The 24625-nt window shown below is 61.2% G+C and overlaps 4 protein-coding genes across 13 annotated transcripts; 3 read left to right on the top strand and 1 right to left on the bottom strand.

Moving 5' to 3' along the window:
- The first annotated feature begins 3466 nt into the window (after positions 1-3466).
- On the top strand, positions 3467-8985 carry PNPLA2 (patatin like phospholipase domain containing 2). The gene is made up of 9 exons (XM_053562712.1): positions 3467-3734; positions 6075-6307; positions 6392-6457; positions 6823-7032; positions 7409-7469; positions 7594-7761; positions 7875-8007; positions 8146-8268; positions 8344-8985. The coding sequence occupies exons 1-9, from the start codon at positions 3548-3550 to the stop codon at positions 8591-8593; spliced, it is 1431 nt and encodes a 476-aa protein (XP_053418687.1). The 5' UTR covers positions 3467-3547; the 3' UTR covers positions 8594-8985.
- Positions 8986-10496: 1511 nt separating this feature from the next.
- CRACR2B (calcium release activated channel regulator 2B) lies at positions 10497-14915 on the top strand. 8 transcript variants are annotated; one of them, XM_053562720.1, is made up of 9 exons: positions 10497-10622; positions 11745-11934; positions 12014-12125; positions 12467-12650; positions 13041-13187; positions 13290-13380; positions 13680-14059; positions 14230-14301; positions 14545-14915. In XM_053562720.1, the coding sequence occupies exons 2-9, from the start codon at positions 11773-11775 to the stop codon at positions 14717-14719; spliced, it is 1323 nt and encodes a 440-aa protein (XP_053418695.1). In that variant the 5' UTR covers positions 10497-10622; positions 11745-11772; the 3' UTR covers positions 14720-14915. The 8 variants fall into 8 exon arrangements, with proteins under 8 accessions (XP_053418695.1, XP_053418693.1, XP_053418694.1 ...); XM_053562718.1 differs by lacking the exon at positions 10497-10622 and adding an exon at positions 11000-11139; XM_053562719.1 differs by lacking the exon at positions 10497-10622 and adding an exon at positions 11242-11425.
- An 890-nt stretch (positions 14916-15805) lies between these two features.
- CD151 (CD151 molecule (Raph blood group)) lies at positions 15806-20851 on the top strand. Of its 3 annotated transcripts, none has more exons than XM_053562715.1 (9): positions 15806-15910; positions 17476-17534; positions 18244-18385; positions 18472-18663; positions 18986-19060; positions 19374-19478; positions 19588-19746; positions 19908-19994; positions 20073-20851. In XM_053562715.1, the coding sequence occupies exons 3-9, from the start codon at positions 18305-18307 to the stop codon at positions 20130-20132; spliced, it is 759 nt and encodes a 252-aa protein (XP_053418690.1). In that variant the 5' UTR covers positions 15806-15910; positions 17476-17534; positions 18244-18304; the 3' UTR covers positions 20133-20851. The 3 variants fall into 3 exon arrangements, with proteins under 3 accessions (XP_053418690.1, XP_053418689.1, XP_053418691.1); XM_053562714.1 differs by having other exon boundaries at positions 15810-15906; XM_053562716.1 differs by lacking the exon at positions 15806-15910 and adding an exon at positions 16253-16391.
- Positions 20852-22160: 1309 nt separating this feature from the next.
- POLR2L (RNA polymerase II, I and III subunit L) lies at positions 22161-24579 on the bottom strand. The gene is made up of 2 exons (XM_053562710.1): positions 24345-24579; positions 22161-22459 (listed from the first exon to the last, which is right to left on the bottom strand). The coding sequence occupies exons 1-2, from the start codon at positions 24437-24439 to the stop codon at positions 22351-22353; spliced, it is 204 nt and encodes a 67-aa protein (XP_053418685.1). The 5' UTR covers positions 24440-24579; the 3' UTR covers positions 22161-22350.
- Between the last annotated feature and the right edge of the window lie 46 nt (positions 24580-24625).

The raw sequence follows: 24625 nt of genomic DNA, 5'->3' as shown, positions 1-24625 counted from the left end.
GTTGGGGGTGTCTCTGGGTTTCCTTGCAAGGGTCAGTTCCATCTTCATGCCCTGGGTTATGTGGGCAGTCACACCTGCTGTCTGTAGGCCAGCCCTGATTTATGAGGCAGGTATGGACAGGTTGGTGGGCCATGTGCTAAGTCCTGGGCTGTTGGCTGTGGCCTGAAATGTGGAACAAAAGGCACAGGCCTGCTGCCCTCTATCTCTGCTCACCAGTGCAGGTCCCCAGTAGATAGATGCTCTGTCCCTTTCTCCCCTTGCTCAGCAACCCATCAACTGGCTGTGGTGTGAGGCAGGCCTACTGTGTACCAGGCCCTATGGGAGCTGGGGACACTAGGGGCCTACCTTAGTTGTGGGGAGATGGTACGATGATGACAGCACTGAAGACAGCTGGGATGCCAGGACGGCAGCCGACCTCAAGTGATAGCCAATACGTGAAGGGCAGGGGCCCTGGAGTCCCAAAATGAGGGGCATCTGGACTGTGGTTTTAAAAGTCCCCTGTGGGACTGGACCCAGTGGCTCAGACCTGTAATCCTACCACTGTAATCTCAGCACTCTGGGAGGCCGAGGCGGGAGGACTGCTTGAGCTCAGTGTGAGACCAGCCCTACTAGAAAGTAGAAAAAAACTAGCTGGCTGTTGTGGTAGGGTAGTCCCTGCTACTCAGGAGGATCACTTGAGCCCAGGAGTTTGAGGTTGCTGTGAGCTGTGATGCCGTGATACTTTACCAAGGACAGTGAGACTCAAAAAAAAGTCCCTTCTGGACCAGGCTTGGTGGCTTATGTCTGTAATCCTAGCACTATAGAAGGTTGAGGTAGGAGATTCACTTGAGCCCAGGAAGCCCAGATGTTTTGAGTTTGCAATGGGCTATGATGATGCCGCTGTACTCGACCTGGGCTACAGGCTATGGCATAAGACCCTGTCTCAAATAGGTCCGGCAAGGTGGCTCACATCTGTAATCCCAGCACTCTAGGAGGCTGAGGCAGAAGGATTCCCTTGAGCCAGGAATTCAAGACCAGCCTGAGCAAGACCGACACCCTGTCTCTACTAAAAATACAAAAACTAGCCAGGCATTGTGGCCAGCACAGCTAAGATAAGAGGATTGCTTGAGCACAGGACTTTGAGGTTGCTGTGAGCTATGATGCGACAGCACTCTTACCTTGGGCAACAGAGTGAGACTCAAAACAATACCGTTTCCCCGAAAATAAGGCAGTGTCTTATTTTAAGGTATGCTCCTAAAGATGCGCTAGGTCTTATTTTCAGGGGATGTCTTATCTTTCCTGTAAGTAGGTCTTATTTTCGGAGGATGTCTTTTATTTTCGGGGAAACAGGGTAGGCCCCTCTGGTTGCCCACAGGAACAGAGACCAGGGTTGGGAGGAAAGCCAGGTTAGGTGTGGAAGAGGCTGGAACCAGGTTGTGTGTTTCCAGGATGCTGCTGGAGGAGGAGAAAAGGCTAAGACCAGCCACATCTCTGGGTGGAGTGAACAGTGTTATGTGGCCATAGGGGGAGGAGGGTGGAGGGAGGATGGGGCATGGACACCTCAGGCTTGGGGAGAGCCCTGGGAGCAGTGGACCCAGGCTTCAGGGTGAGAGCTTATAGTTCTGGCCTGGGACCCTAAAGGGAGGGGACCTGACATTGTGGTGGTTGTGGTAGTAGTGGGTGTTCTCATTGGGCTGCTCCTTGGTGCTCATGCTGCTGGGGGAGGTGCGGCCCTAGCCAGGATTCCCAGAAGGACAGCTTTGTTCCTGGCACCCCAGCCTCCCAAGGACCTGGCAGCGGAATGTGTACCCAAGACAGCTGTGGAAATGGGGACAGAGGTCTCTGCACTGGGGCCATACCACCAGCCAAGGCTTAACAGTCCCTCCGATGGGGGCAGGGCCTGGACCCTGGGCCTCTTCTTGGAGCAGGAGCTTTTTGAGTGCCTGGCTTCCCCCTCAGTGGTCACTCTAATGAGCCCTTGGACTTCCCAGCTGACCTGGTAGTCTGCCCATTCCTACTGTACAGCACCCAAGTGTCTACTTGGTGTCTCCTGATGCCCCAGTCTTGCTAATCCTGCCACACCCTCCACACCATCCCCCTTCCTTCCCCCTATTAATTTGCTGTGCTTTTCCTCCATCCAGAACGTTTGGAGGATGTCTCACGTGCACAGAGAAGGAGCCTAAGTCAAATTCAGTTATACCCTCCCTGCTCTACCCTCTCCCACTGACCTGGCCCCAGCTCCCCTCCCTTGCCTGGGCAGCCCTATGACCTTGTCAGAGCTCAACTCAGTGCACCTCCCCAGGGAAGGACAGCCCCCACCCCCACCCCACCACCAAATTTCTGAGATGCTCACATATTCTGTTGCCTCCTCTTCGTTTTGAGCTTCTATAGACAATGCTTGCCTACTTGTCCCCAGAAGGGCCAGGTCTGGGTTACCTTCCTCCCTTCTCTGTGGGATGGTGGGGAGCACAGAGGCGGAGGACTGGATAGTATGACCCCAGATGGCCCTCTCCTGGGGAGACCTTGCCCCAAGCCTGGGTGGGAGGCAGCCCCAAGCCTTAGCCTGGGCCCTTTGCAGTCCTGACACCGGCTGTGGCCAGAGCTGACCTCTCACGTGGGGAGTGAGTGTCCTTGGAGGAACAAGGGCACACTGCCCCTGTTTTGGGGGGTGAGTTGAGGCGTGTGGCTAGATCCTGGACCAATGCCAAGCCTGACCTCCACAGTCCAGGAGTAAAATGCAGAAAAGGGAAGGGAGGGTGAGATCACCTGGTGCGCTCCACCTCCGGGACAATCAGCCGGGGGAGGCCCCGAGTTGGGCCCAGATAGACCCGGAGCCACAGGGGCCAGGGTCGGACCCAGTGCAAGCCCAGGTGAGAGGTGGAGGTCCTGAAGGGTGGCGGGGTGAGAGTGGAGCTGGCACCCAGAAGCCTGGGGCATAGGTCAATGGAGCCGGAATCCTCTGGGAAGAGTTTTAGGATTCACATCCAGCCTTGGATGTTTACAAGTCAAGAGTTCCTGGGTGAATCGGCGGGTCCTGGGGGCCTGAGGCCTGTGTGGCTGCTTTCGCGTCCTGGTCGGTGCGGTTGGTGAACACCGGCCCAGGGGAAGCTCCCTGGTGCCCTGGGCAGCTGTGGTAGGCAGATCCCGGAGGGAGTGGGCGGTGGCTGTCCTGAAACTAGGGCCCTTCCCTCGCGAGTGCCCATATTTGTCCGAGGCTCCCCAGGCTGTGGCTCTCCCCACACCTCTAGGCAACCGTGTCCCCCTGCAGCCGCCCACTATAGCTGGGAGGACGGTGGCAGGGGAACGCCAGGGCCCGGGGCGGCGGGGCTGCAGGTGTCGCGGTCCAACAGCAGAAAGGTGCTGGGGGCGGGGCCCCAAGGGCGCGGCCGTTCTCCGTGCGCCCTGATTGGCTCTCGTGGGCGGGCTCCGCCCCGCCCCGCCGCTTGCTCCACTCTAAAAGCGCCACCTTCGCCACCGCCCCGCGTAGCGTCTCCGCCCAGCCGGCGGCGACTCAGCTAGAGCGACAGCAGGACCAGCCGTCCGCGGAACCCAGCGGGCCGCCGCCGCGATGTTCCCCCGAGAGACGACGTGGAACATCTCGTTCGCGGGCTGCGGCTTCCTCGGCGTGTACCACATCGGTGTGGCCTCCTGCCTCCGCGAGCACGCGCCCTTCCTGGTGGCCAACGCCACGCATATCTACGGCGCCTCGGCCGGGGCGCTTACCGCCACGGCGCTGGTCACCGGGGCCTGCCTGGGTGAGCGGGGCCGGGCGGGAGGCCAGGCGGGCGCGAGGCCGACGCTCTAGGCGAGCGTGGAGCACCCCACTCCCACCCGCGCACGCAAGCTGGTCTGCCGCCAGTACGGTTTGCTCGGTGGGGATGGGTCTCTGCTTCCGCCTCGGGACCCCAAGCCGGCGCGCTTGCGGGGGCGGGGCCCGGTTTGTTTTGCTCCGAGTGTGCCCAGGGATTGGGGTAGGGCGGGGCGCTCTTCCCTTGCCCAGGCTGAGGTTCAGGGCCCGCCTCCCGGGCGCAGAGGTTGGGGGCGGGCAGATGCCGGAGAAACTGTTTCATTGGAAAGAGAAGTAATTCGTGGGTGGGACCGCGAGTCATAGGAGGGACTTAAGCTGCCCCTGTGGCCCTGGATATCCGACGCGGTGCCAGCGGTCACTGTGTCCTGGGCGGCCATCCCGGGGGCTTGGGCGCTCTGGCCTGGTCCTTTCCGATCGTCCGTGGAGGAGGAGTCACTCCGAGGTTAGGTCTGGGCATTAGGGCTCTCCTCTCTTCTTTTTTTTTTTTTGAGACAGAGCCTCAAGCTGTCACCCTGGGTAGAGTGCTGTGGCATCATAACTCACAGCAACCTCAAACTCCTGGGCTCAACCGATTCTCCTGCCTCCACCTCCCAAGTAGCTGGGACTACAGGCGCCTGCCACAATGCCCGGCTATTTTTTTGGTTGCAGCTGTTATTGTTGTTTGGCCGGGCCCAGCTGGATTCAAACCCGCCAGCTCAGGTGTATGTGGCTGGCGCCTTAGCCACTTGAGCCACAGGCACCGAGCCAACCTGCTCTCTTCTTGCACAAGGCGCCCTGGTGGACCTAGGCTGGATGCCCCACCTGTAGCCCACCGTCTTGCCCATTTCATGGGGCAGGGGTCCTTGTGGACTCTTCAGTGGGAGTGCTTGGGTCTGTGTGTGCTGGACTGGGCCTCGGCACTTACACACTTCCAGCTGCCGTGTGAGAGAAGGATTTATATCACACAGTGCACTTTGGGGGTCCCAGAGCTGCTGCCCAGCCCTCAGCCCTTGAGGGTATTTGAGGTGACAGAGGTGCTCTGCTCAGCAGGAGCCTGTCCAGGGTTCACCCCGCCCTCTTCCCATGACCTTTGTCCCCAGGAGGGGTGGAAGGAGCACAGCTCTCACTTTTTTTTTTTTTTGTAGAGATAGAATCTCACTGTACCGCCCTCGGGTAGAGTGCCGTGGCGTCACACGGCTCACAGCAACCTCTAACTCTTGGGCTTACGTGATTCTCTTGCCTCAGCCTCCCAAGCAGCTGGGACTACAGGCGCCCGCCACAACGCCTGGCTATTTTTTTGTTGCAGTTTGGCCGGGGCTGGGCCTGAACCCGCCACCCTCGGCATATAGGGCCGGCGCCCTACTCATTGAGCCACAGGTGCCGCCCAGCTCTCACTGTTAGGACCTGGGGAAGTGACATCTGTGGCCCAGCCTACTTCCCTCACAGAGGCCTTAAGGCCAGTGCCTCTGAGTCCATCTGCTGGCCTCAGGACATGCCCAGGTCCCTGGTCCCTGAGTTGAGGAAGGGCACTACTCCTACAGTGGCCACTCCACCCCACTCCCCACAAGCCTCCTTCTTGCAAGTAGTCTTGGGTAGCTGGAGTTCCCACAGTGTTGTACAAGGATAGAACCTGGCCTCACCCTGTCCTCCTGACCAGAGTAGGGTTTCTGGGGGAGGGTATGGCCCTCAGCTCCTTGCCTAGGCTCTCTGACCACTCTTGGGGAATGGCCCTTCACTGGCATTGACCTGGCACAGCACCCATGGGTCCTCAAGGGGAGTGTTGTGGGCGCTGGCTCTTGGCTGCAGTGAGACATAGGTGTGCTGCTGTGCTTTCCCAGGTGGTGGGTCCCCACTACTTCCAGCCCAATGCTCCCAAGCTGGTGACCCCTATGCTGGGCTGAGCTTTATGGATCTGCCCCCCATCTGGATCTCGCCAAGTGGGTAAAGGCTGAGGCCAGTCAGGGTTGAGCCTCTGCCTCTGCCTTCTCCCCTTCCTAGGCTGGATGCCACACCATCCCTGTGACTCATGGGGACAGGCAGTTGGGAAATACAGGGCAGAGGGCAGGTCCAGATCCCAGCTGGCCAGCCCTGGCTGTCTGTTATTCCAGAGGTGGTGGCCTGCCTCTTTTTTCCCAGGGACAGGTGACAAATCTCAGCTGTGGGCCAGGTCTCATCATGGGCACAGGGATCCCACCCTCTGGGTTCAATGGAGGGGCTGTATTTGGGACCCTGGGCATGGAGCCATGGAGAGAAGATGGGTTGCTAGGCCAGGAGTGCCGGCCTCTGACCTATTGGCCCTGCTGTTCAGGTGAGGCCGGGGCCAACATCATTGAGGTGTCTAAGGAGGCCCGGAAGAGGTTCCTGGGCCCCCTGCACCCTTCCTTCAACCTGGTAAAAACCATCCGTGGCTGCCTGTTGAAGACTCTGCCTGCCGATAGCCACGAGCGTGCCAGTGGGCGCCTGGGCATCTCTCTGACCAGAGTCTCGGATGGCGAGAATGTCATTATATCCCACTTCAACTCTAAGGATGAGCTCATCCAGGTGAGACCTGGTAGGGCCTTGTGGGGTTACAGTGTGACTCCAAGGGCCCTGCTCACCACTTGCCTGTCTGTTCCTGCCCTGAAGGCCAACGTCTGTAGCACCTTCATCCCTGTGTACTGTGGTCTCATCCCTCCCTCCCTCCAGGGGGTGGTGAGTATTGCCACCTGGCTGGCCCTGGGTACCTTTTGTGGGGTGGTGAGAGCCAGCTACTGTCTGGGCTGTGGGGTGAGGGAGCAAAGGCGGTGGCCATCGGAGCCCCATCCCCCACTCCTCACTCTGCTACTGCCCCTTGCCTCACTTCCCCGGGTTACTCAAGAGGCAGGCCAACTTTGTGGAGATGCACACTTCCCGTGGCTGTCCACCCCTACCCCCACTGTCTGGCTGTCTGCTCAGTGTCCAGGGTGGCCTGCAGCCAGTGCCCAGTGGGTAAAATGTTCAAATGAAATAACCACCAAGCAGGGCCCTTGTGGGCTGCAGGCCCCATATCACATGCCTGTGTCTGTGTCACGCTCAAGCGCTATGTAGACGGCGGCATTTCGGACAACTTGCCACTCTATGAGTTGAAGAACACGATCACAGTGTCCCCCTTCTCGGGCGAGAGTGATATTTGCCCACAGGATAGCTCCACCAACATCCATGAGCTCCGGGTCACCAACACCAGCATCCAGTTCAACCTGCGCAACCTCTACCGCCTGTCCAAGGCCCTCTTCCCTCCTGAGCCCATGGTGAGCTCCGCCTCGCATGCCCGTAGCCTGCACAGCCTCTCACCAAACTTGTGGGGAGAATGGTCAGCAGGTCCTTGGGCTCCACGCAGGCCTCTAGCAGGGCTGTGGGTGGGACACGGATGGGAAGCTGCCCCTTTGGCTTCTCCTAAGTGCTGAGTGGGAACATATGCAGCCCCTTTCCTTGTGCTGTGGCCTGCACAATCTCTCTGGGGGCAGACAAGCCATCCAGCCTGGACCTTGTTCTGTATCCCAGATAATTTGGTATGAGTTAGAGGTGAGGGGGTGAAAATGGCTGTTGCAGGGAAGCAAGGACTCTAAGGGGCAGATCAGAGCATGTCTGACCCTCTCTGCTCCAACATATCCACCCCCACTGCAGGTGCTGCGAGAGATGTGCAAGCAGGGCTACAGGGACGGACTGCGCTTCCTGCGGCGCAACGGTGCGTGGGCTCCCCTGCAGCACGGTGCACACCAGCTCTGGTCTCACTGGCTGGCTGCCCTGTTCAGGTCAGCAGGAGCTAAGTAAGTCCATGCTCATCACCTATCCCTTCCTCACCACCCCAGGTCTCCTGAACCAGCCTAACCCCTTGCTGGCACTGCCTCCTGCTCACCCCCATCAACCTGAGGATGAGGCCAAGGAAGAGGCTGAAGAGCGGGCCCAAGTGGAGGGTCGCGTGCAGGCCCCCGGAGAGGATCACATCCTGGAGCATCTGCCGGCCCGGCTCAATGAGGGTGTGCACCAGGGAGAGGCAAAGCGGGCAGGGTGAGACCCCGGGGAAGCTGTGACTAGAGGGTCCTGGGCTCCTGGCCCAGCCACCAGCTTCCCATCCGTGTCCCACCCACAGCCCTGCTAGAGGCCTGCGTGGAGCCCAAGGATCTGCTGACCACTCTTTCCAACATGCTGCCTGTGCGCTTGGCCACAGCCATGATGGTGCCCTACACTTTGCCTCTGGAGAGCGCTGTGTCCTTCACCATCCGGTGTGGGGTTATGGGGGTCAGGAGAGGGTGTGCTGGGATCCGCTCTGGGGAAGGTGGGAGTGTAGGCGCAGTGTCAGGGTGGGAGTAGGCAGAAGGGCTCAACTGTGGCCCCTGAGCTATCCCGTTGCCCCCGGACAGCTTGCTGGAGTGGCTGCCTGACGTACCCGAGGACATCCGGTGGGTGAAGGAGCAGACCGGCACCCTCTGCCAGTACCTGGTTATGCGCGCCAAGAGGAAGCTGGGCGGCCGCTTATCTGCCAGGTGAGCCGCCTGACCATGTCCACCATGGCTGGCGCCCCAGGGACCCCCACTGACTGCTGACTCCTCCTCCCGCAGGCTGTCGGAGCAGGCGGAGCTGCGTCGTGCAAGGTCGCTGCCCTCGGTGCCGCTGTCATGCGCCGCCTACAGTGAGGCCCTGCCGGGTTGGATGCGCAACAGCCTCTCGCTGAGGGACACGCTGTCCCGGTGGGAGGACTACCAGCGCCAGCTGCTGCTGGGCCTCTTCTGCACTAACGTCGCCTTCCCGCCCGACGCCCTGCGCATGCGCACGTCCCCCGCCCCCGCGGACCCTGCGCCCCCTCGCTGAGTGGCCGCAGTGGCGTCCAGGCCCCCTGGGATCGGTGGGCTGAGGACCGCCCGCAACCTTCCTGCCCCATGAATCAGGGCCCGGGGCTGACCAAGACCCCGATCCCAGCCCGTCTCCGCCACTTTGCGGAGTGAGGAGATAGGGCCCTCCCAGCCACAAAGAGGGGGCTTTGCTGTGACCCCGCCATCGCCACTCACTTGCGCATGGAGTGGGGCGGGGTGCGGAGGATCCTCCTGGGCCGTGGAGGCCCTGGCTGTGCCTTACCCCTTCAGTGCAGTGTTATCCAGAGAACTTTGCACCGCTCCTGCAGCCCGTTTTCACATTTTGCTGAAGAATATGTGTGAAGATTTATTTATTTTCGCCAAAGCAGACGTAATAAATGCACCACTCAGCCTATGCCTACTTCACTTGCACACGACTCCGCTCCCCTCGCTTGGGGGTGCCTGGCAGACAGGCTGCCCCTACTCCCAGCTGACCTCACAGCAGCAGCTCAGTTCTTTCTGGGCCTGCTGGGTCCCCACCCACCCCTGTAGCTGGGACCAACGCATGCCCTTCACTCTGCCCTGAGGCCTCCTGCTGACCCTTGGGCATAGGACCAAGTTCCTGGCTAAACAAAAACTAAGATGTGAAAGGTGGGGTCTCCTCTTCCACTCCATACAGTGATAGGACTGAGGTGTGGCTGCTTAGGGGGCTAGACAGCTATGGAAGGCTCCAGAGATTCCCAGAGCCGAGAGCTGTGGACCTGGGACTGTCTGGCCCCTGCTCCACCCGGAACATTTGATCCAAAGCTCTGTGTTCTTCTCCCATCTCTGCGAGCCTCTCTGGCCCCCTGCACCTGCTGCCATACAGGAGGGGTCTGCAGTGTTGAGGCAGGTCCCAGTTGAAGTGAGAGCAACCTTGTTCTGGAGGAGACATAGTTTCCTTGAAGCCTCTTCCATGGGGAGTGGGGTAGAAGCTGCGAGGACAAAGCCGGGCCTCCATGGGAACGAAAAGGACCCATGGAATGAGGGGTGCCCGTGCAGGCTGGGCTGGCTTCCCAGAGCTCAGCCTTGCCAGACCAAGCCCCCACCTGCCCCTCCCAGAAGGCCTGGGGCAGCTGTGATGGCAGCCCCCAGCCAACAATAACGGTTGGTTGTAGGACCTGGGACCGGGTGAGCCGGCCAGGCAGGTCCCAGGTGAGGCTGTGCCAGGGGCCACCCCCCTCCGTTTCAAGGTCCTGTCCTATAGGCCCAACCTGTTGTGGTTTAGTGAATCCCAGGCCCCTTTTGTGAGCAGAGGCCTCCTGGCCCCAGGTCAGCAGGCAGGACAGTGAAGCCAGCTCTCCAGGTGGGTGTCTGGAAGGGACCCTTGGGTTGTGAATGAGGCCTCCCTCCCCATGAAGGGCTGTCCTCAGGCCTCAAACAGGGAACTCCCTCCCTGGGGAACTCTGGTCAGGTCTGTCCCCTAAAGGGGGTGCTGTGGGCTCTAAAGGGGTGCTGTGGGCTCACACTGGTGCTGGTAAGTTCAATACCTTTTTCTAGTATGCTGTGTAGGTTTATTGTTTAAAACTAGGAAAAACTAAAATTGAGAAAGTACTGAGAGAAAAGTCTCCCCATCTCTGGAGGGGGAATATCTGGTGAATTTTGGGCAGGGCGTTTTCCTGCACACATTTAGTCCGCGCCTTGGCTGGGCTCCTCGGACAGGGTCAGTCCCTCTCCAGACACTGGTATCAGATCCCCACTCCCTGCACCTTTGACCCTGATCCAGGAGGGTCCCCAGATCTCCAGAAGACATCGCTGCCCCATTGCTAACGGGCTCTGCCCGGGGTCGGACTTCGTCAGGAGAGGCGGAGACGCGGCAACAAGAGCGAGCGGTGGCTCTGCCCAGGGCCAGCCCACGCAGGGGTCTCGGTGCCTGTGGGCAGCTGGGGCCGCTCCGGGCGGGTGCCCCAGGCTTGCAGCCAGGGTCCGAGCAGGGGCGGGACGCACCGCGCGTTTCCGGGAGGAGCGGCCGGGGCGCGCTGCAGGTGCAGTGGCAGCGGAGCTCGCAGGTAGGCGTTCGTGGGTCCGGTCGCTGAGGTCCCACCGTCTGATCCGCCTGGCACCCGGCGGCCAGCTCCGCCCCTCTGGGCCGCCGTGAGGGGGGTAGACCCTGCGCGTCTCGGTCGGAAAGTCTAATTGCCCCTGGGGGCTACAGTGGCTGGGACGGGAACGGGCTTGGCCCCCAGAGGTGAGGGGAGTGCGAACGGTTCCTGGGCCCCACCTGGCCAGCCCTTCCTTCCAGCTCCCTGGGGCCCGGCTGCAGCGCAGCTTCCGGCTGGGATGGACTGTGGGTCCAGCCCATGAGCCGCCGGTGAGGTGGCAACCCTGCTGGGTGAGGCGACAACGCGGCCTGAGGGCAATGACCTTGTTCTCTCCTCTCACGCGCCGCTTCCTCAAACCCGTTCTCTCTGGGATCTCCCCCCTTCATATGTGTGGGGGACAGTCCCAGGCCACTGAGACCGGGAGGTGTCGCTGCGCTGGGGAGTAACTTCGGAAATCCGGCGTCAGGAGTTGTGGGAACAACAGGTGGCTCTGATTAGGGGGCGGAGCGTCCTTGTGGAGGGTGGGGAGGGAAGCCCCAGGAGGGCTTCTGGGTTGGGGAGCCGGTAAGTCAGGGACCGACCGGGGAAGGGCCCTAGTGGGAGGGAGAAAGGCTGTTAGGCCCAGAATCGGGTTTCCTGAAAGGGCGGTCAGAGGCAGCAGTACACAGTGGTGAGACCTTGCTTCTACACCTGGGGCCCAGTCTGGGAGAAGGGAGGAGTTTCCTCTGCCTGCCAGCTGTCAGAGGCCAGGATGCACAGACCAGGCCAGGGTCAATCCCAAGTCCAGATCCTCAACTCAAAGATGTGGTGGGCTCCTCCACTGAGGACTCTCCCCTCAGCTGCCAGAGTCCACCTCCCCATCATCTCAGGGTCCCCTGCAAGCAGCTCCTGAGACTGCCCTACCCCAGCTTTTCCTCCTGGACTCAGCTCCCTCATGGAGCTGCAGCCTCTTCCTAGCTTCCAGCTCCCTGATATGCCACAGCCCCAAGCCTGCATCTCCCCACCAGTGACCCTCCAGCTCTGCCTAGCCTGCTGCACACCTTCCCACCCACCTGGCTGAGCCTTCTGCCCCCTTCCCCCACTCGACAGCACACAGCGGCTGAGACCCTCTGCTCCCATGGCCAGCCCTGGGAACTTGGGAGTTGAGGGGGCCCAGGAGGACAGGGAGAAAACAGAGGGCTCTGCTGGGCCCAGGGCTGCGATGCTGGAGCAGGCCCAGGAGCTGTTTTTGCTGTGTGACAAGGAGGCCAAGGGCTTCATCACCCGGCATGACCTGCAGGTGAGTCCCTAGCCCCAAAGGACTGGCCAGCTCCAGGGCTGATCTTGATTGCTCACCTCTGCCATTCTCCCTTGACCAGGGCCTGCAGAGCGACCTGCCACTCACCCCTGAGCAACTGGAGGCTGTATTTGAAAGCTTGGACCAGGCCCACACTGGCTTCCTCACTGCCCGGGAATTCTGCCTCGGCCTGGGTGAGCCTGAGTCCAGCCCACCCCAACTGCCCAGAACCTGGAGGCCCTAGGCGGACAGGGTACATACAGTGTGTACACACAGGGGCCATTGGAGCCCCCAGCTGCTGCGGAGTGTATGGTGCTGGCTTCTGTCCCCATTCCCCCTCCTGTGCCAATCCCGGCTGGGGCTGGGAGCCTGGCTGTCACCTCTCATTACCAGGCCAACAGGACCAGAATGAGGAAGAAAAACAGGAAACTGGGCCCTGAGAGAGAGCAGGATATGTGGGAGGGGGGTGCACGAATGGGACCAAGACTGGGTGGTGACCCACAGCTCTGGTAATAGCTCTCTCCCGTGCCGGCAGGAAAGTTTGTGGGGGTGGAATCGACCCAGGGCGCAACCCCCTCCCGGCCTCCGGAGGAAACCTTTGAGTCGGGCTGGTCGGCTATGCGAGGCACCGGGGGCTCCCTGGAGGAGGAGGAAGAGGAGGAGGACGAGCGATTCTACGCTGCGCTGGAGCAGCTGGGGGTGGCCCCGGTCCTGAGCGAGTGAGTGGGCGCTGGCCTGCTGCCTGCTCCCTCTCTGGGTCTGCACGCTCCGCTCACGTAGCCCGCGCAGGGTCCTAGGCCCGGTTGGGCCTAGCTGTCCTGTCAGCTGTGATTCCCCTGGAGGACCTGGAGTGATTTCCCGCAGAATTTGCATTTCAGGGGGCGTCAGCCACGGCCGCGGGGAGGAGGGGCGGCGCTGGGCGCTCGGCCGCACACGCAGGCACAGCTCCGTGTACACACATTTCACGAGCAGTGCGCACGCACCGACGCTGGGCAGGGGCGCAGGCTCCCCGGGGGGGATGCCCTGCGGGCAGCACAGCGCCCAGCTGCCTGGGGGATTGCCTTTGGAGGGGAGCCATTCTGCTTGTGCCTCGGTCCTCGCCCCTCCAGACAGCGGGCTGTGAGGACGCTGTGGGTCCGGCTGCAGCGCGAACGACCCGAGCTACTGGGTCCGCTCGAGGAAGTTCTCACGCGCACGTCGGCCTGCCTGGAGGAGGCGGCCCGGGAGCGGCACGGCCTGGAGCAGGCGCTACGGAGGTGGGGGCCGGGGGCCGGGCGGGCTCTGGCAGGCAGTAGAGGCGGGGCTGGGGGGCTGTCGTGCCGGCGAGTCTTCGACTTTGTTGCCCTGGTCCCTCGAAGGCGCGAGAGCGAGCACGAGAGGGAGGTGCGCGGTCTGTGGGAGGAGATGGAACAGCAGCTCCGCGAGCAGCGGCAGCGTCTGCGCAGTCAGGTGGGCGCTCAATCCCCGCCCCTTCTCTCCCTGCCCAATCCCAGCCTCGCTGCCTCCATGGCCCCGCCTTCTTCCGATAGGTCCCGCCCCCGAGGGCTCCGCCGCCGCCCAGCCCGGCTACTCCCAGCCCAGGCGGCTGCCCCCATCCCAGGGTGACCCTGCTCAGCCTCACGCATCACCCCCTCCCCGCCTTCTCGCTCCACCCATGGACCCCCTACCCCGCCTGGCCCCTGCCCCTCCGTGAGGCTCCGGTGTATGGCCCGCCGGCCTGCGGGCTCAGGTACCCCCCGTGCGCCCAGAACTGTCCCCGGGAGGAGCGGAGAGGACGCCTGGAGCTGGAGCTGCAGAGCCGCGAGCAGGATCTGGAGCGCGCGGGCCTGCGGCAGCGGGAGGTGAGCAGCTGGAGCCCGTGTTCCCGGCGCCCCTGCGCTCCGAATTTCCATGAGGTCTGCCTGGATCTCCGTGTCCCCTGCCCTGGGGCGACCTCGCCAGCCTCCGTCCCTCACCTCCAGTTGGAGCAGCAGCTGCAGGCTCGGGCCGCGGAGCAGCGGGAGGCACAGGCTCAGAACGCCCAGCTGTGGCGGGCCCACGACGCGCTGCGGGCGCAGCTGGAGGGGGCGCAGGAGCAGCTCCGCAGGCTGGAAGGCGACGCGCGCGGCCGCCGGGAGCAAACCCTACGGTGCCGGGGGGAGGGCCGAGGCGAGCCGGGGGCGCGTCCCGGGGCTGGCGGGGGCTCTCTTTGTGCTCGGATCTGGGACACTTCCATCCCCAGCCCAGGTTCTCGCCCTGCCCCAGGGCCTGCTAGTGGGTCCTACTACCCACATCCAGCTCACCACCTCCTTCCCACAGAGACGTGGTCGCCGTCTCCAGGAATATGCAAAAAGAGAAACTCAGCCTCCTAAGGCAACTGGAGCTGCTTAGGTGCGTTCAGGCTTAGGCCTGTGGAGGGAAGGGACTCCAAGCTCCCAAACATTCTTAGGCGCCACCCTCTCCCTCTAGGAAGCCCTTTCTTATGTCTCCCTTAAATCCCTCATGCTGCAGCCCCACCCAGACACTTCTCTTCTGGTCTGAGGGGAGCCAGAGCCTGCCTTCCCCTCCCCAAATTGCTGCCTCCTTGCAGCAATTCTCAGACTTCTTAGAGGACTCACATTCCCCCTTCCCTAGGGAACTGAACACACGGCTTCGAGATGAAAGGGACGCCTGTGAAGCCAAGAGGATGGGCAACAGGGGCAGGAAGGCTCTGACCACAGCCTGCCCACCTGGGCCCACCTGCTGCTGCTGCTGCTACTGGGCTCGCCCCCACAGACGTGGCTCGGGCCCCCTTCCCAGTGCCCGGTGACCAGCCTGAGTGACTCACTGGACTTTACCTGGAGAAGCTAAACCCTTGAAGGCAATGTGTGGGCTCTACCCAGTGGGCCCTGGGCTTGTGTGAGAGACACAGGAAGGAACCAGGTGGTCAAGGTCTTCATCCTGTCCTGCCCCATCCCATCAACTCTCTTGCTAGTCGGGAAATAAAGTCCACTGGCCGCACTGTGTCCTCGCTGGGCCCTGCAATGCTGGGCTACGAGTCCCTGGTCACCTCCCGGGCCTGGATCCCTGAGTGTGGCTTTTCGACTGAACCCAAGTTTACAGAACAAATCTTTTCAATAAGTGCTGGGCAATTTGAGGGCTACATGTGGCCTGGAGGCCGGCTGCCCCCCAGGCTGTCACCATCCGTGAAGCTGTGGTCCCCACCCCCCATCTATGTGGAACTGGACGAGGCCCAGCTGGGGCCCCTTCCCCCCAGCCTCAGGCGCCGCCCTTGCCAGTCCCCTAGGCAGCCCTGGGTAAGCAGAGGCGGAGCCCGCTCGTGGCCGTGAGCAGTGAGCCTCATGGTGAGACCCCGCACCTCCTCCCGCTCCGGATCCGGTCCAGTGGGGCAGATTTGTGCCGTCCCTCGGCCCCTCGCGTCATCCCCAGTGTCCCATGGGGTCCGCAGGCCGAGCTCCACGCTGCAGGGAGAGAAGCCCTCTCCAGGATCTACGCTTGCCGCCGACCCCACCCGCCAGGCCGTCGTTTGTCCAGCCGACTCCGGCGGGCCCCGGGGCGAGGGGAGAACGGTGGGGTCTCGCCCGGAGGAGGACGGGTTTGGCCGGGGTCGGGACCTCCGGGGTGGCTGCTGGCTGCGGTGCCAGTCACTCTGTTGCCCTGGGTAGAGTGCCATGGCATCACAGCCCCGGGCCTGGGTCTCGGAGGCGTTGGGCTGCCGGACTGTGGGCTGCCCCCGACTATCTCCAGCCGGCCTCCACAGTCCGAGATCGACCCTCGCGCCTGCACCCGCCGCCTCCAGCCGACCCAGCGTGTTCAGACCCGCCCAGCGGCAGCCACCCGGGAGGGGCGGGCCGGGCCTGGCCTGGGGTGGGGCCTGAGGGCGGGGCCGGCAGGGAGGGGCGGGGCCTGAGGGCGGGGCGGGACTGCGCGTTCTCTGCGCTCCGAGCCGCCGCCCCCGCAGCCGCCGCCGCCACCCGGGCCGGACTCCGACGCGTGGTGGGTGAGTGCGCCGCCAGGCCAGGCCGGCCCAGCGGGGCCGAGTGCACCGGATGCCCCGCGCGCCCCGTCCTGGGACCCCGGCCGCAGGTTCCGGGAGGGCCCAAGAGGCCGCTCCGGCCGACCGGGCCCGAACCCCTCGCAGGCCCTTCCCAGAGGGAGAAGAGCTCCCGGCGAGCGACGGGTGGGGGGGCGGGAGAGAGAAGCGTCTCCCGGGTCCTCGGACAGGCCTTGTGGCCCCCGTTGACCCAGGAGCCCCCATTGCGCAGCCTGAACGTCCCACTCATTGTCCCTGGACACCAGTCCCCTTCTCTGCGCCAGCAGACACGCCCAGTGCCTGGGTACAAGTGGGCGGGGGACGGCAGAGGCAGTGACCTCATCGTGGTGACCCGGGCTTCCTCACCCAGCCTGGCAAAAGCAGATCCCGGGCTCCCCTGACTGGGCGCGGGCCACTCACCGGCCTGGTGCAGGTCCAGGGGAATGGGGTGAGGCTACAGTAGCTATTTCTGGCGGAACTTTCCCCGGGAGTTAACATCCACCAGGCATTCCTGGGAAGGGGGGACGCTTTTGAGGGGGTCGCTGGTGTCCTGTTTGTGGGTGCAGGATGGGTGCTCAGAAGGACCCACAGAAGGCCTGGGGTCTCCCAGCCAGGCCCAGGGCACATGTGTCTGCTGTGTCCCCCTCAGTGCTGGAGCCTATGTTCTGGCCCTAGCTGAGTCATGGAGGGTGTAGTTCCCCCCAGTTCTGTGGTGGAGGTCTCTGCGTTTCTTCTTTTTTTCTTTTTTTTTGCGGGGGAGGAACACAGTCACTCTGTCGCCCTGGGTAGAGTGCCATGGCATCAGAGCTCACAGCAACCTCAAAGTTCCCAGCTCAAGCAATCCTCTGACCTCATCCTCCAGAGTAGCTGGGACTACAGGCACCCGCCACAATGCCCAACCATTTTTACAGATGGGATCTTGCTCTTGCTCAGGCTGGTGTCAAATTCCTGAGCTCACACAATCCACCCACCTCAGCTGCCATTTATGTTTATTTTTTATTTTTATTTTGGAGACAGAGTCTCACTCTGTTGCCTGGGCTCAAGTCCAGTGGTGTCAGCCTGGGTCACAGCAACCTGAGATTCCTGGGCTCAAGTGATCCTCCTGCCTCAGCCTCCCAAGTAGCTGAGACTACAGGCGCCTGCCACTATGCCCGGGTAGTTGTTCTGTTTTTTGTAGAGATGGAGGTCTCACTCTTGCTCAGGCGGGTCTTGAGCTCCTGAGCTCAAGGGGTCCTCCTATCTCGGCCTGTGCCTCTCCTCTTTTACAGCCTTGGCAACTGTTTGAGGAGAGGATGGGGTGTAGTGACAGGTCTGGAGCTGAAGCCCAGGGTGGGACATCTGGGGAAGGCATAAGGTTCCTCCCAGAATCATACTGTCCAGAAATAACCCTGCCCTGCCCCATCCTAAGCCAGACCAAAATACTGGGCCTGGCCACTTCTCTCTCTGCCTATGGAGTGAACCCTGCCTGCTGTGGAAGTGACTCTGGCTAGAAGGCCAGACTGGTGACCTGTGACATATCCTTGCTCCTCTAGCCAAGTGTCCTGGGAACATCTGTCCATCTGTCCTACAGGACTTGTGCCCAGCCAGCCTGGTGAGTGCTGGGTGGGGCAGAGCCAGCTGGGTGGTGAAAGTCCAGCCAGGCTTCTGTCTGGAAATGTGGCCTAGGGCACTCAGCTGCTGCCTGAGTTCCCGCCCTCCCTTCCAGATACCCTGACTGAGAGAGCCTCTCTCACTCCCCTGATGGGCAGGGCTTACCTAGAGGGCTCTGGTTGGTGCAGCTCCTCCCTTTCTAGCCCAAGTATACCAGGCTCCACCTGCCAGGGCCTCTGTCTGCTTTCTCAGGCTGGGGAGGAAGGACTGCCCTTTAACAGGCAGGAAACAGGCCCAGGGAGCATAAGCGAGCTCCCTAACCCTCTGCTGCCTCTAGGCACATGTCTCTGAGTGGTGGCCTCATGCTGCCCCTTCTGCTTGTGGACTCCTGCCTGATGTGGGGCCCAGGGAGGGTGGGGGCAGGCAGGGCATATGTGAGCTCACCCCCATGTCCCTTGGGGCTTCCTTCCTGGCTACCAGCAGAGTGAGTCAGCCAGTGACAGCTGAGGGTCCTCCATGACCCTTTCCTGTCTCCACCCTGGCTGCTGGAGGTCAGGGCTCCCACACTGGCTGCCCCGGGAAGTGACTCGTGCCTGGTTCCCATGGAAGCCCCTTCCCAGGCGTTCCCGGACAGATGGTTGGCTCAGCTCTCACCTCCAGGCCAGCCTGGGCATCTCTGTGTCTTCCCTTCTGTCCCCACTGGTGTCTAGGTCTAGCTGTCCTCCCAGTCAGGGTCCTGGTGCTGTGGGCTGTCTGACCCCCCACCCCAGGATGGGCGAGTTCAGCGAGAAGGACACATGTGGCACTGTCTGCCTCAAGTACCTGCTCTTCACGTACAACTGCTGCTTCTGGGTGAGGCGGGGATGCCGGGCCTGCAGCCCCCACACCCATACCTCAGGTCTGGCCCAGAGGTGGTGACTGGTGTGCACTGCTCACAGCTGGCTGGCCTGGCCGTCATGGCAGTAGGCATCTGGACACTGGCCCTCAAGAGTGACTACATCAGCCTACTGGCCTCAAGCACGTACCTGGCCATAGCCTACATCCTGGTGATGGCTGGAGTTGTTGTCATGGTGACCGGTGTCCTGGGCTGCTGTGCCACCTTCAAGGAGCGGCGGAACCTTCTGCGCCTGGTCAGCAGGGCCTGGCAGCATGGGGTGCCTGGGCAGGGTCTCCTGACTAGCTGCCTGGAGCTGATTGGGGCCCTAGGGGGGCTGAGTATGCACCTAGGGGTGTGGTCCTTCCCTACCAGCCCAGTCCTGCAGGTCCCTGTGTTCCAGTTGAGTCAATGGAGGGAAGATACTTGCTACATGAGAAAGCCTGAGAGAGTGGCAGCTTCCAGCCCCACCTGCTGCTTGGGGCCCTCAGACTGTAGCCCCTGGGAGCCAGGTGGGGGCCGTGCTCTGGTGTAGCCAAGCACTGGGAGTCCTCAGACAGGACTGTCTCTACCCCCAGTACTTCATCCTGTTGCTACTCATCTTTCTGCTGGAAGTCATTGCTGGAGTCCTGGCCTACGTCTACTATCAGCAGGTGAGGGTCTGTACAGGCCACATGGGGACTCACATGTCCACTCATGACACTTCTACCCCTACTGCTCCAGGGCTGACCATGGAGCCTGCAGGGGCAGACACCCTGCCTGTAGCAGCCAAATGGCCTACCTTAGGACTCACAGGGGCACATGTGTCCAGGGGCTCTGAAGACCTTGCCTGCCCTTCCCTATGGTCACCCTGGTGACTCTCCCAGTCCCACCCAGCCCCCTATGCTACTCTCTGACCCCAGCCCTTCCCTTCTGAGCCCTCCCCACCCGACATTGGAGCTAAAGTTCCCTGCACCCCACCCGCAGCTGAACACAGAACTCAAGGAGAACCTGAAGGACACCATGGTCAAGCAGTACCACCAGCCAGGCCACGAGGGTGTGACAAGTGCTGTAGACAAGCTGCAGCAGGAGGTGAGTGGGTGGTGGTGGGAGGCCCACATGCCCACCAGGGCCTCTTACGCCCGTGGGAGCACAGTGGTGGGTGCAGGAGGGCTCAGCCTGCACTGTGTTCCCACTGCAGTTCCACTGCTGTGGCAGCAACAACTCACAGGACTGGCGGGAGAGTGAATGGATCCGCTCAGGGGAGGCAGGTGGCCGAGTGGTCCCTGACAGCTGCTGCAAGACAGTAGTGGCTGGGTGCGGACAACGGGACCACGCCTCCAACATCTACAAGGTGGAGGTAGGTGGGCACCCTTGGGAGGGTCTGAGCTGGCTGGGGTTGGTGTCTGGGTGCTAGGAGTGGGCATGGCCACACCCCAGGCAGCCAAGACCCAGGGCTAGGTGGTGCCCCCTGGGAAGAGCCACCAGGGCCCCTTCAGCATCCCACCTCAACCCTGCCAGGGTGGCTGCATCACCAAGCTGGAGACCTTCATCCAGGAACATCTGCGGATCATCGGGGCTGTGGGCATTGGCATTGCCTGTGTGCAGGTGGGGATACATGAGGGACTTGGAGGTGGACATGGGAGGCGGCACGGCTCCTGCTTACTGCCTTGGCTCTGCACACAGGTCTTTGGCATGATCTTCACGTGCTGCCTGTACAGGAGTCTGAAGCTGGAGCACTACTGACCTGCTTAGGGCTTGGCCTGGGCCTCCCAATGTCCTGCTGGTTTCACTTCAAACTACTGAGTTCCAGGGGGCAGGAGTCCCCTGTGCCATCACTCCTACCTCTGGACACCCCAATCCCAGAGGTGGCTTCACGTGCCTTTCACTGCACACCAAAGTCTTGAGGCCTGAGGAGGCGGTGACCACCCTGTTCCTCATGGCCCAGGTGGGGTGGGTCTGGACAATAAAGCATCCTCTCCCAGAGGTCACTCTTGTGGGGGGCTGACATGGGGCCTTATCGTGCTTGTCCAGCCAGCCTGGGGGAGTGGTCTGGATTGGAGTCCCTGGACACATCCCTGTCTGGGGGTCAGAGGCAGGTGGGAAAGGGCCTTGCTGGACAGGGTGAGGCCCTTTGTGCCACTGACCGGTCTTGTACAGGCTCTTCAGGTGCCTTTTCCTGGAGCCACATGGCCCCCTGACATTTGGGGCAAACAGAGCACCCCTGACTCTTGGGCCTGTGCTTCCTACCAGGCTCAGCCACACCTCACCTGGACTTTGCCTGCTCCTAACAGCCAGAGTCCCTGCCATCTTCCAACTGTTACCAGCCTTTAAAATACCCCATGTTCACTTGTGCATTGCTGTCCCCACATCCCTGTGTGGGGGTTTGTTCACTGCTGTATCCCTTATTCCTGAAGCCACCTGTGCCACCTAACAGGTGCTCAATAAACCTACTGTGGAGTGGATGGGTGCACTTAGTACGCTGGCAACAGGTGGGTGTCAGGACAGAAAAGGGTGGGAGACAGGAGGGCTTATACAGGGTCAGGTTGGCCAGTGTGGGCAGAGTACTTACAGGAGGGGAGGGCCCATGGCAGGGATGGTGGAAAGATGGTGGTAGGGCCACAGTCCTGGGGATGGAAAGAGTATGGCCTTGGACCTGCCAAGAGACAGCAGGGGCTCAGGGGTACGTGGAGGAGACACCATGCCTTGTGTCTAGCAGGATGGGGGTAAGTGCCTTGGATCCTGTCCCTCAGGCTTCTATACTCCCAGGCATACCCCAATCTCCCCCTAGAGAACCTCACAGCACACATCTGGGCAGACAATGGTCAGCACTGTAGGTGCCCAAAAAGAGCTGCTCTTCCTGTCCCCAGCTAGAACCCTTCTGCCTCTGCCAGGTGGAGGGCAGTAGGTCCCATCTGCCCCCCAGCTTAGGGTAACAATTCCCCCTCCCCAAGGTTCAGCCTGAGCTGGACAGACCCTGGGGCTCTTCCTGGCCAGTTCACAGTATGTTAAGCCTGGTGTACAGTGGAGCCTCCTCAGGGCCACCTTCCTGGCCCAGTTTTAGGGTCTTGGGGAACCACTCCCTGCCCTCTGCAGAAACCTGGCCAAGAGGTGGTTCCTGCCTTGCCTGCTGGGCTGGATGCAGTCTGGAAGGTTCTGGGACTCAGGAGTAGGCAACAGGCCCAGGCAGCCATGACTATAGCAGACACTGTTCAGCTTCCAGATCCAGTTTTTTAGATTCTGAGAGAAGATATGGAAGCCCCTGTGCTCAGCCTGAAGAGCACCCAGAGTGTATGGGCAGGGATGTAGCGGATGCCTCAAATGCACTTGGCTAGCTGTGCCTTGGTTGGTCCATAGGCAAGCATACTCAAAAGGGAGACCACCCCTCAGGTTTAAAGTGGTTGCCTTGCAGGTGGCACTGTCTCCTCCTCCAGTCCCCACTGTAACAGCCAGGTAGGAGCAGGTGTGGAGAAGCCTCAGAGCCCCAGGTGGAAGGCGCCACTGGCAGCACCTCCTACGGGGCACTTGTGGAACAGGCAGCCCAAAGTTTGCAGGGGACAGGGACCAGCCAGCTGAGCGTTGTGCCTACTGCCACAGGCTCTGTGACAGTGTGAGGGTGGGCCCAATTCTTGCCACTGACATCCTAGTAGGGGGATGGGACCAGGAAAGTGGAAGCAGAGGTTCCCAAGACAGGCCAGGCAGGACCCACCCCAGAGAAGGGAAAGCAGGGCCAGGAGGCAAAGGAACATGGACACAGGGCCCCCAAGAAGGGCCTTCTGGTGGTTCCAAAAGACATTTACTTTACTGGATGTTCTCTCCAGGGTGGGGGATGCAGGCCCATGTGCTATGGTGAGACATTGCTCCCGGCTTCCTGACACCTCAGTTTTGAGAACCCTAAAGTCACAGTGACTGCCTGCGGTCAACACAGGAGGAGGGGTGGGGTGGTGAGGCAGGGCTCTGGCGTTCACTTCTCCAGAGGCGCATAGTTGAGCAGCTTCTCGATCAGGTCCACGTGGGCCAGCAGCATGCGGCGGCAGCAGTAGCGCTTCAGGCCCAGGGCATCCAGGGCATCCCTGTGTCAAGGGGTGAGATGGGGGAGGTCTGTGTGATCTCAGGTCTGCACCGGCCTGCAGCCAGCAGCCAGCAGCCAAGCCATCTCTGGGCAGCACTGCCTGCCCATCTCACCCCCTCTGCCAGGGGCAGGGTGGACAGACCCATGGGGACTGAGTTTTCCAGGTAACTCCAAGCAGGACTGAGGCCTGGCAGCATCATCCTGGTTGGAGTTACCTGGAAAACTCAAAAACTTAAACCAGAAACCTGGGATGGAGCGTGGTGGTCCCTGACTTGGGCCACGTTTACTTGCGTGCACGTACATGAACATATACAAACATTTACTGTGAATCTGTATGAAATAAAGTCATTTGAGGGAACTCAGAAGTCCAGGTCCACCAAGCTGCCAATTCCCTGACACCCCCATTCAGCGCAAACCTCCCAGAGACAGCTCTCCAGGGCCTGCACCTCGGCTGCTTTCCTTTTCCTTTTTTTTTAGACAGTCTCACTATGGCGTCACAGCTCACAGCAACCTTAAAGTCTTGGGCTTAGGGCGGCGCCTGTGGCTCAGTGAGCAGGGCGCCGGCCCCATATACCGATGGTGGTGGGTTCAAACCCAGCCCTGGCCAAACTGCAACAAAAAAAATAGCTGGGCGTTGTGGCAGGCACCTGTTGTCCCAGCTACTGGGGAGGCTGAGGCAAGAGAATCGCCTAAACCCAGGAGTTGGAGGTTGCCTTGAGCTGTGATGTCATCGCACTCTACCAAGGGTGATAAAGTGAGACTCTGTTTCTAAAACAAAACAAAACAAAAAAGTCTTGGGCTTAAGTGATTCTCTTGCCTCAGCCTCCCAAGTAGCTAGGACTACAGGCACTTGCCACAACGCTCAGCTGTTTTTGTTGTTGTTGCAGTTGTCTTTGTTGTTTAGCAGGCCGAGGCTGGGTTCCAACCTGCCAGCCCCGGTGTATGTGGCCAGGGTCCTAACCACTGCACTACAGGCACTGAGCCACCTCAGCTGCTTTCCATCCTACAAGGGCTTCACCCTGGCAGTCCCCAGAACATGCAGGCAGTGTGCCCTGGCCAGCTCCACTCAGCTGTTGCAGGATCGCCTGTCACCTCTGCTCCCCCAAGTCCTTGCAGGGAGCTGCTGCCACTGTTTCCCAAGCCCATCAGAAGCTTTAATTTCCCTTGGACCTGATCCCAGTCACCCTTGAGGCCTTCAGAACATTCCCACACCAATGGTTCTAGTGTGGAGAGATGGCAGCTTGAGAAAGGGGAGGCCAGATAGAGGCCCCCTGCCTGTAGTGTCCCTGAGAGAAGGGCTTAAACCGGCTGCCAGCCACTCACTCCTAACTGGTCATTCTAGCAGTCTGCCCAGCCCACCTATATGCTTCCCTTGCATGTGTGACACACACGAGCCCCAGTGTTTCAAATGTGACCAAGGCACACAGCCATCCACAGCGGGGCGGAGGCTTAGGCACGGGAGTTAACTGCATAACTAACAGACAACAGGAAAAGCCTGATGACAGTAAGTGGGTGGTCAGAAGTTTGCACTGCATCGCAAAGGACCCACAAGGTTTGCAGGACACGAGGTGGACCTTGTAGCAGGGACAGAAGGTTAGGGAGCAAGTAGAGAGGGAAGAGACCGAGGGCTATACCGTGGGAGAAGTGGTGCCTGACCCGATGGGATACCTCCAGGTCCCTAAGACACCAGTAGTTTGATGTCCACCTCCCCTCGTTCCCCCAGAGGTTGGGGGACGATGCTCTCCTGAGAAGGTCAGAACTGCGCTGGAGAAGACTTCAGGCCTGAGTCTTGCCATGAGTGCCCAGCCCGGCAGACCGGGTCCCCCAACTCCGCGACTCGGCCCGCCCTGCAAGCCAGGACCTCCCCGCCATGCCCGGAGCCTCACCCCTCGGTGTACTCGGCCTGCAACAGCCCCAGGTAGGCTTCCCACTTGTTGCCGACGATCTTGCCGCAGGTGAAACAGCGAACAGGGATGATCATGGCGGCGGCTCCGCGGCGCGTCTCACACTGAGACCCCGCGCCGCTACGACGCTACAGGCCCCGCCCAGACGCGTCCACTGGCGCGGGGAAACGGCTCTGCCCCAGGCCCGGCGCCGGGGACCGTCTCTGCCCCAGACCAGGCCCAGACCCTTCCCTGCCGGTCTCTGCCCCGCAGACGATCGGGCT

This window comes from Nycticebus coucang, chromosome 14 (genome assembly GCF_027406575.1).
Source record: "Nycticebus coucang isolate mNycCou1 chromosome 14, mNycCou1.pri, whole genome shotgun sequence".
In the NCBI taxonomy this organism is placed as follows: Eukaryota; Metazoa; Chordata; class Mammalia; order Primates; family Lorisidae; genus Nycticebus; species Nycticebus coucang.
This window is presented reverse-complemented; position numbering and strand designations above follow the sequence as displayed.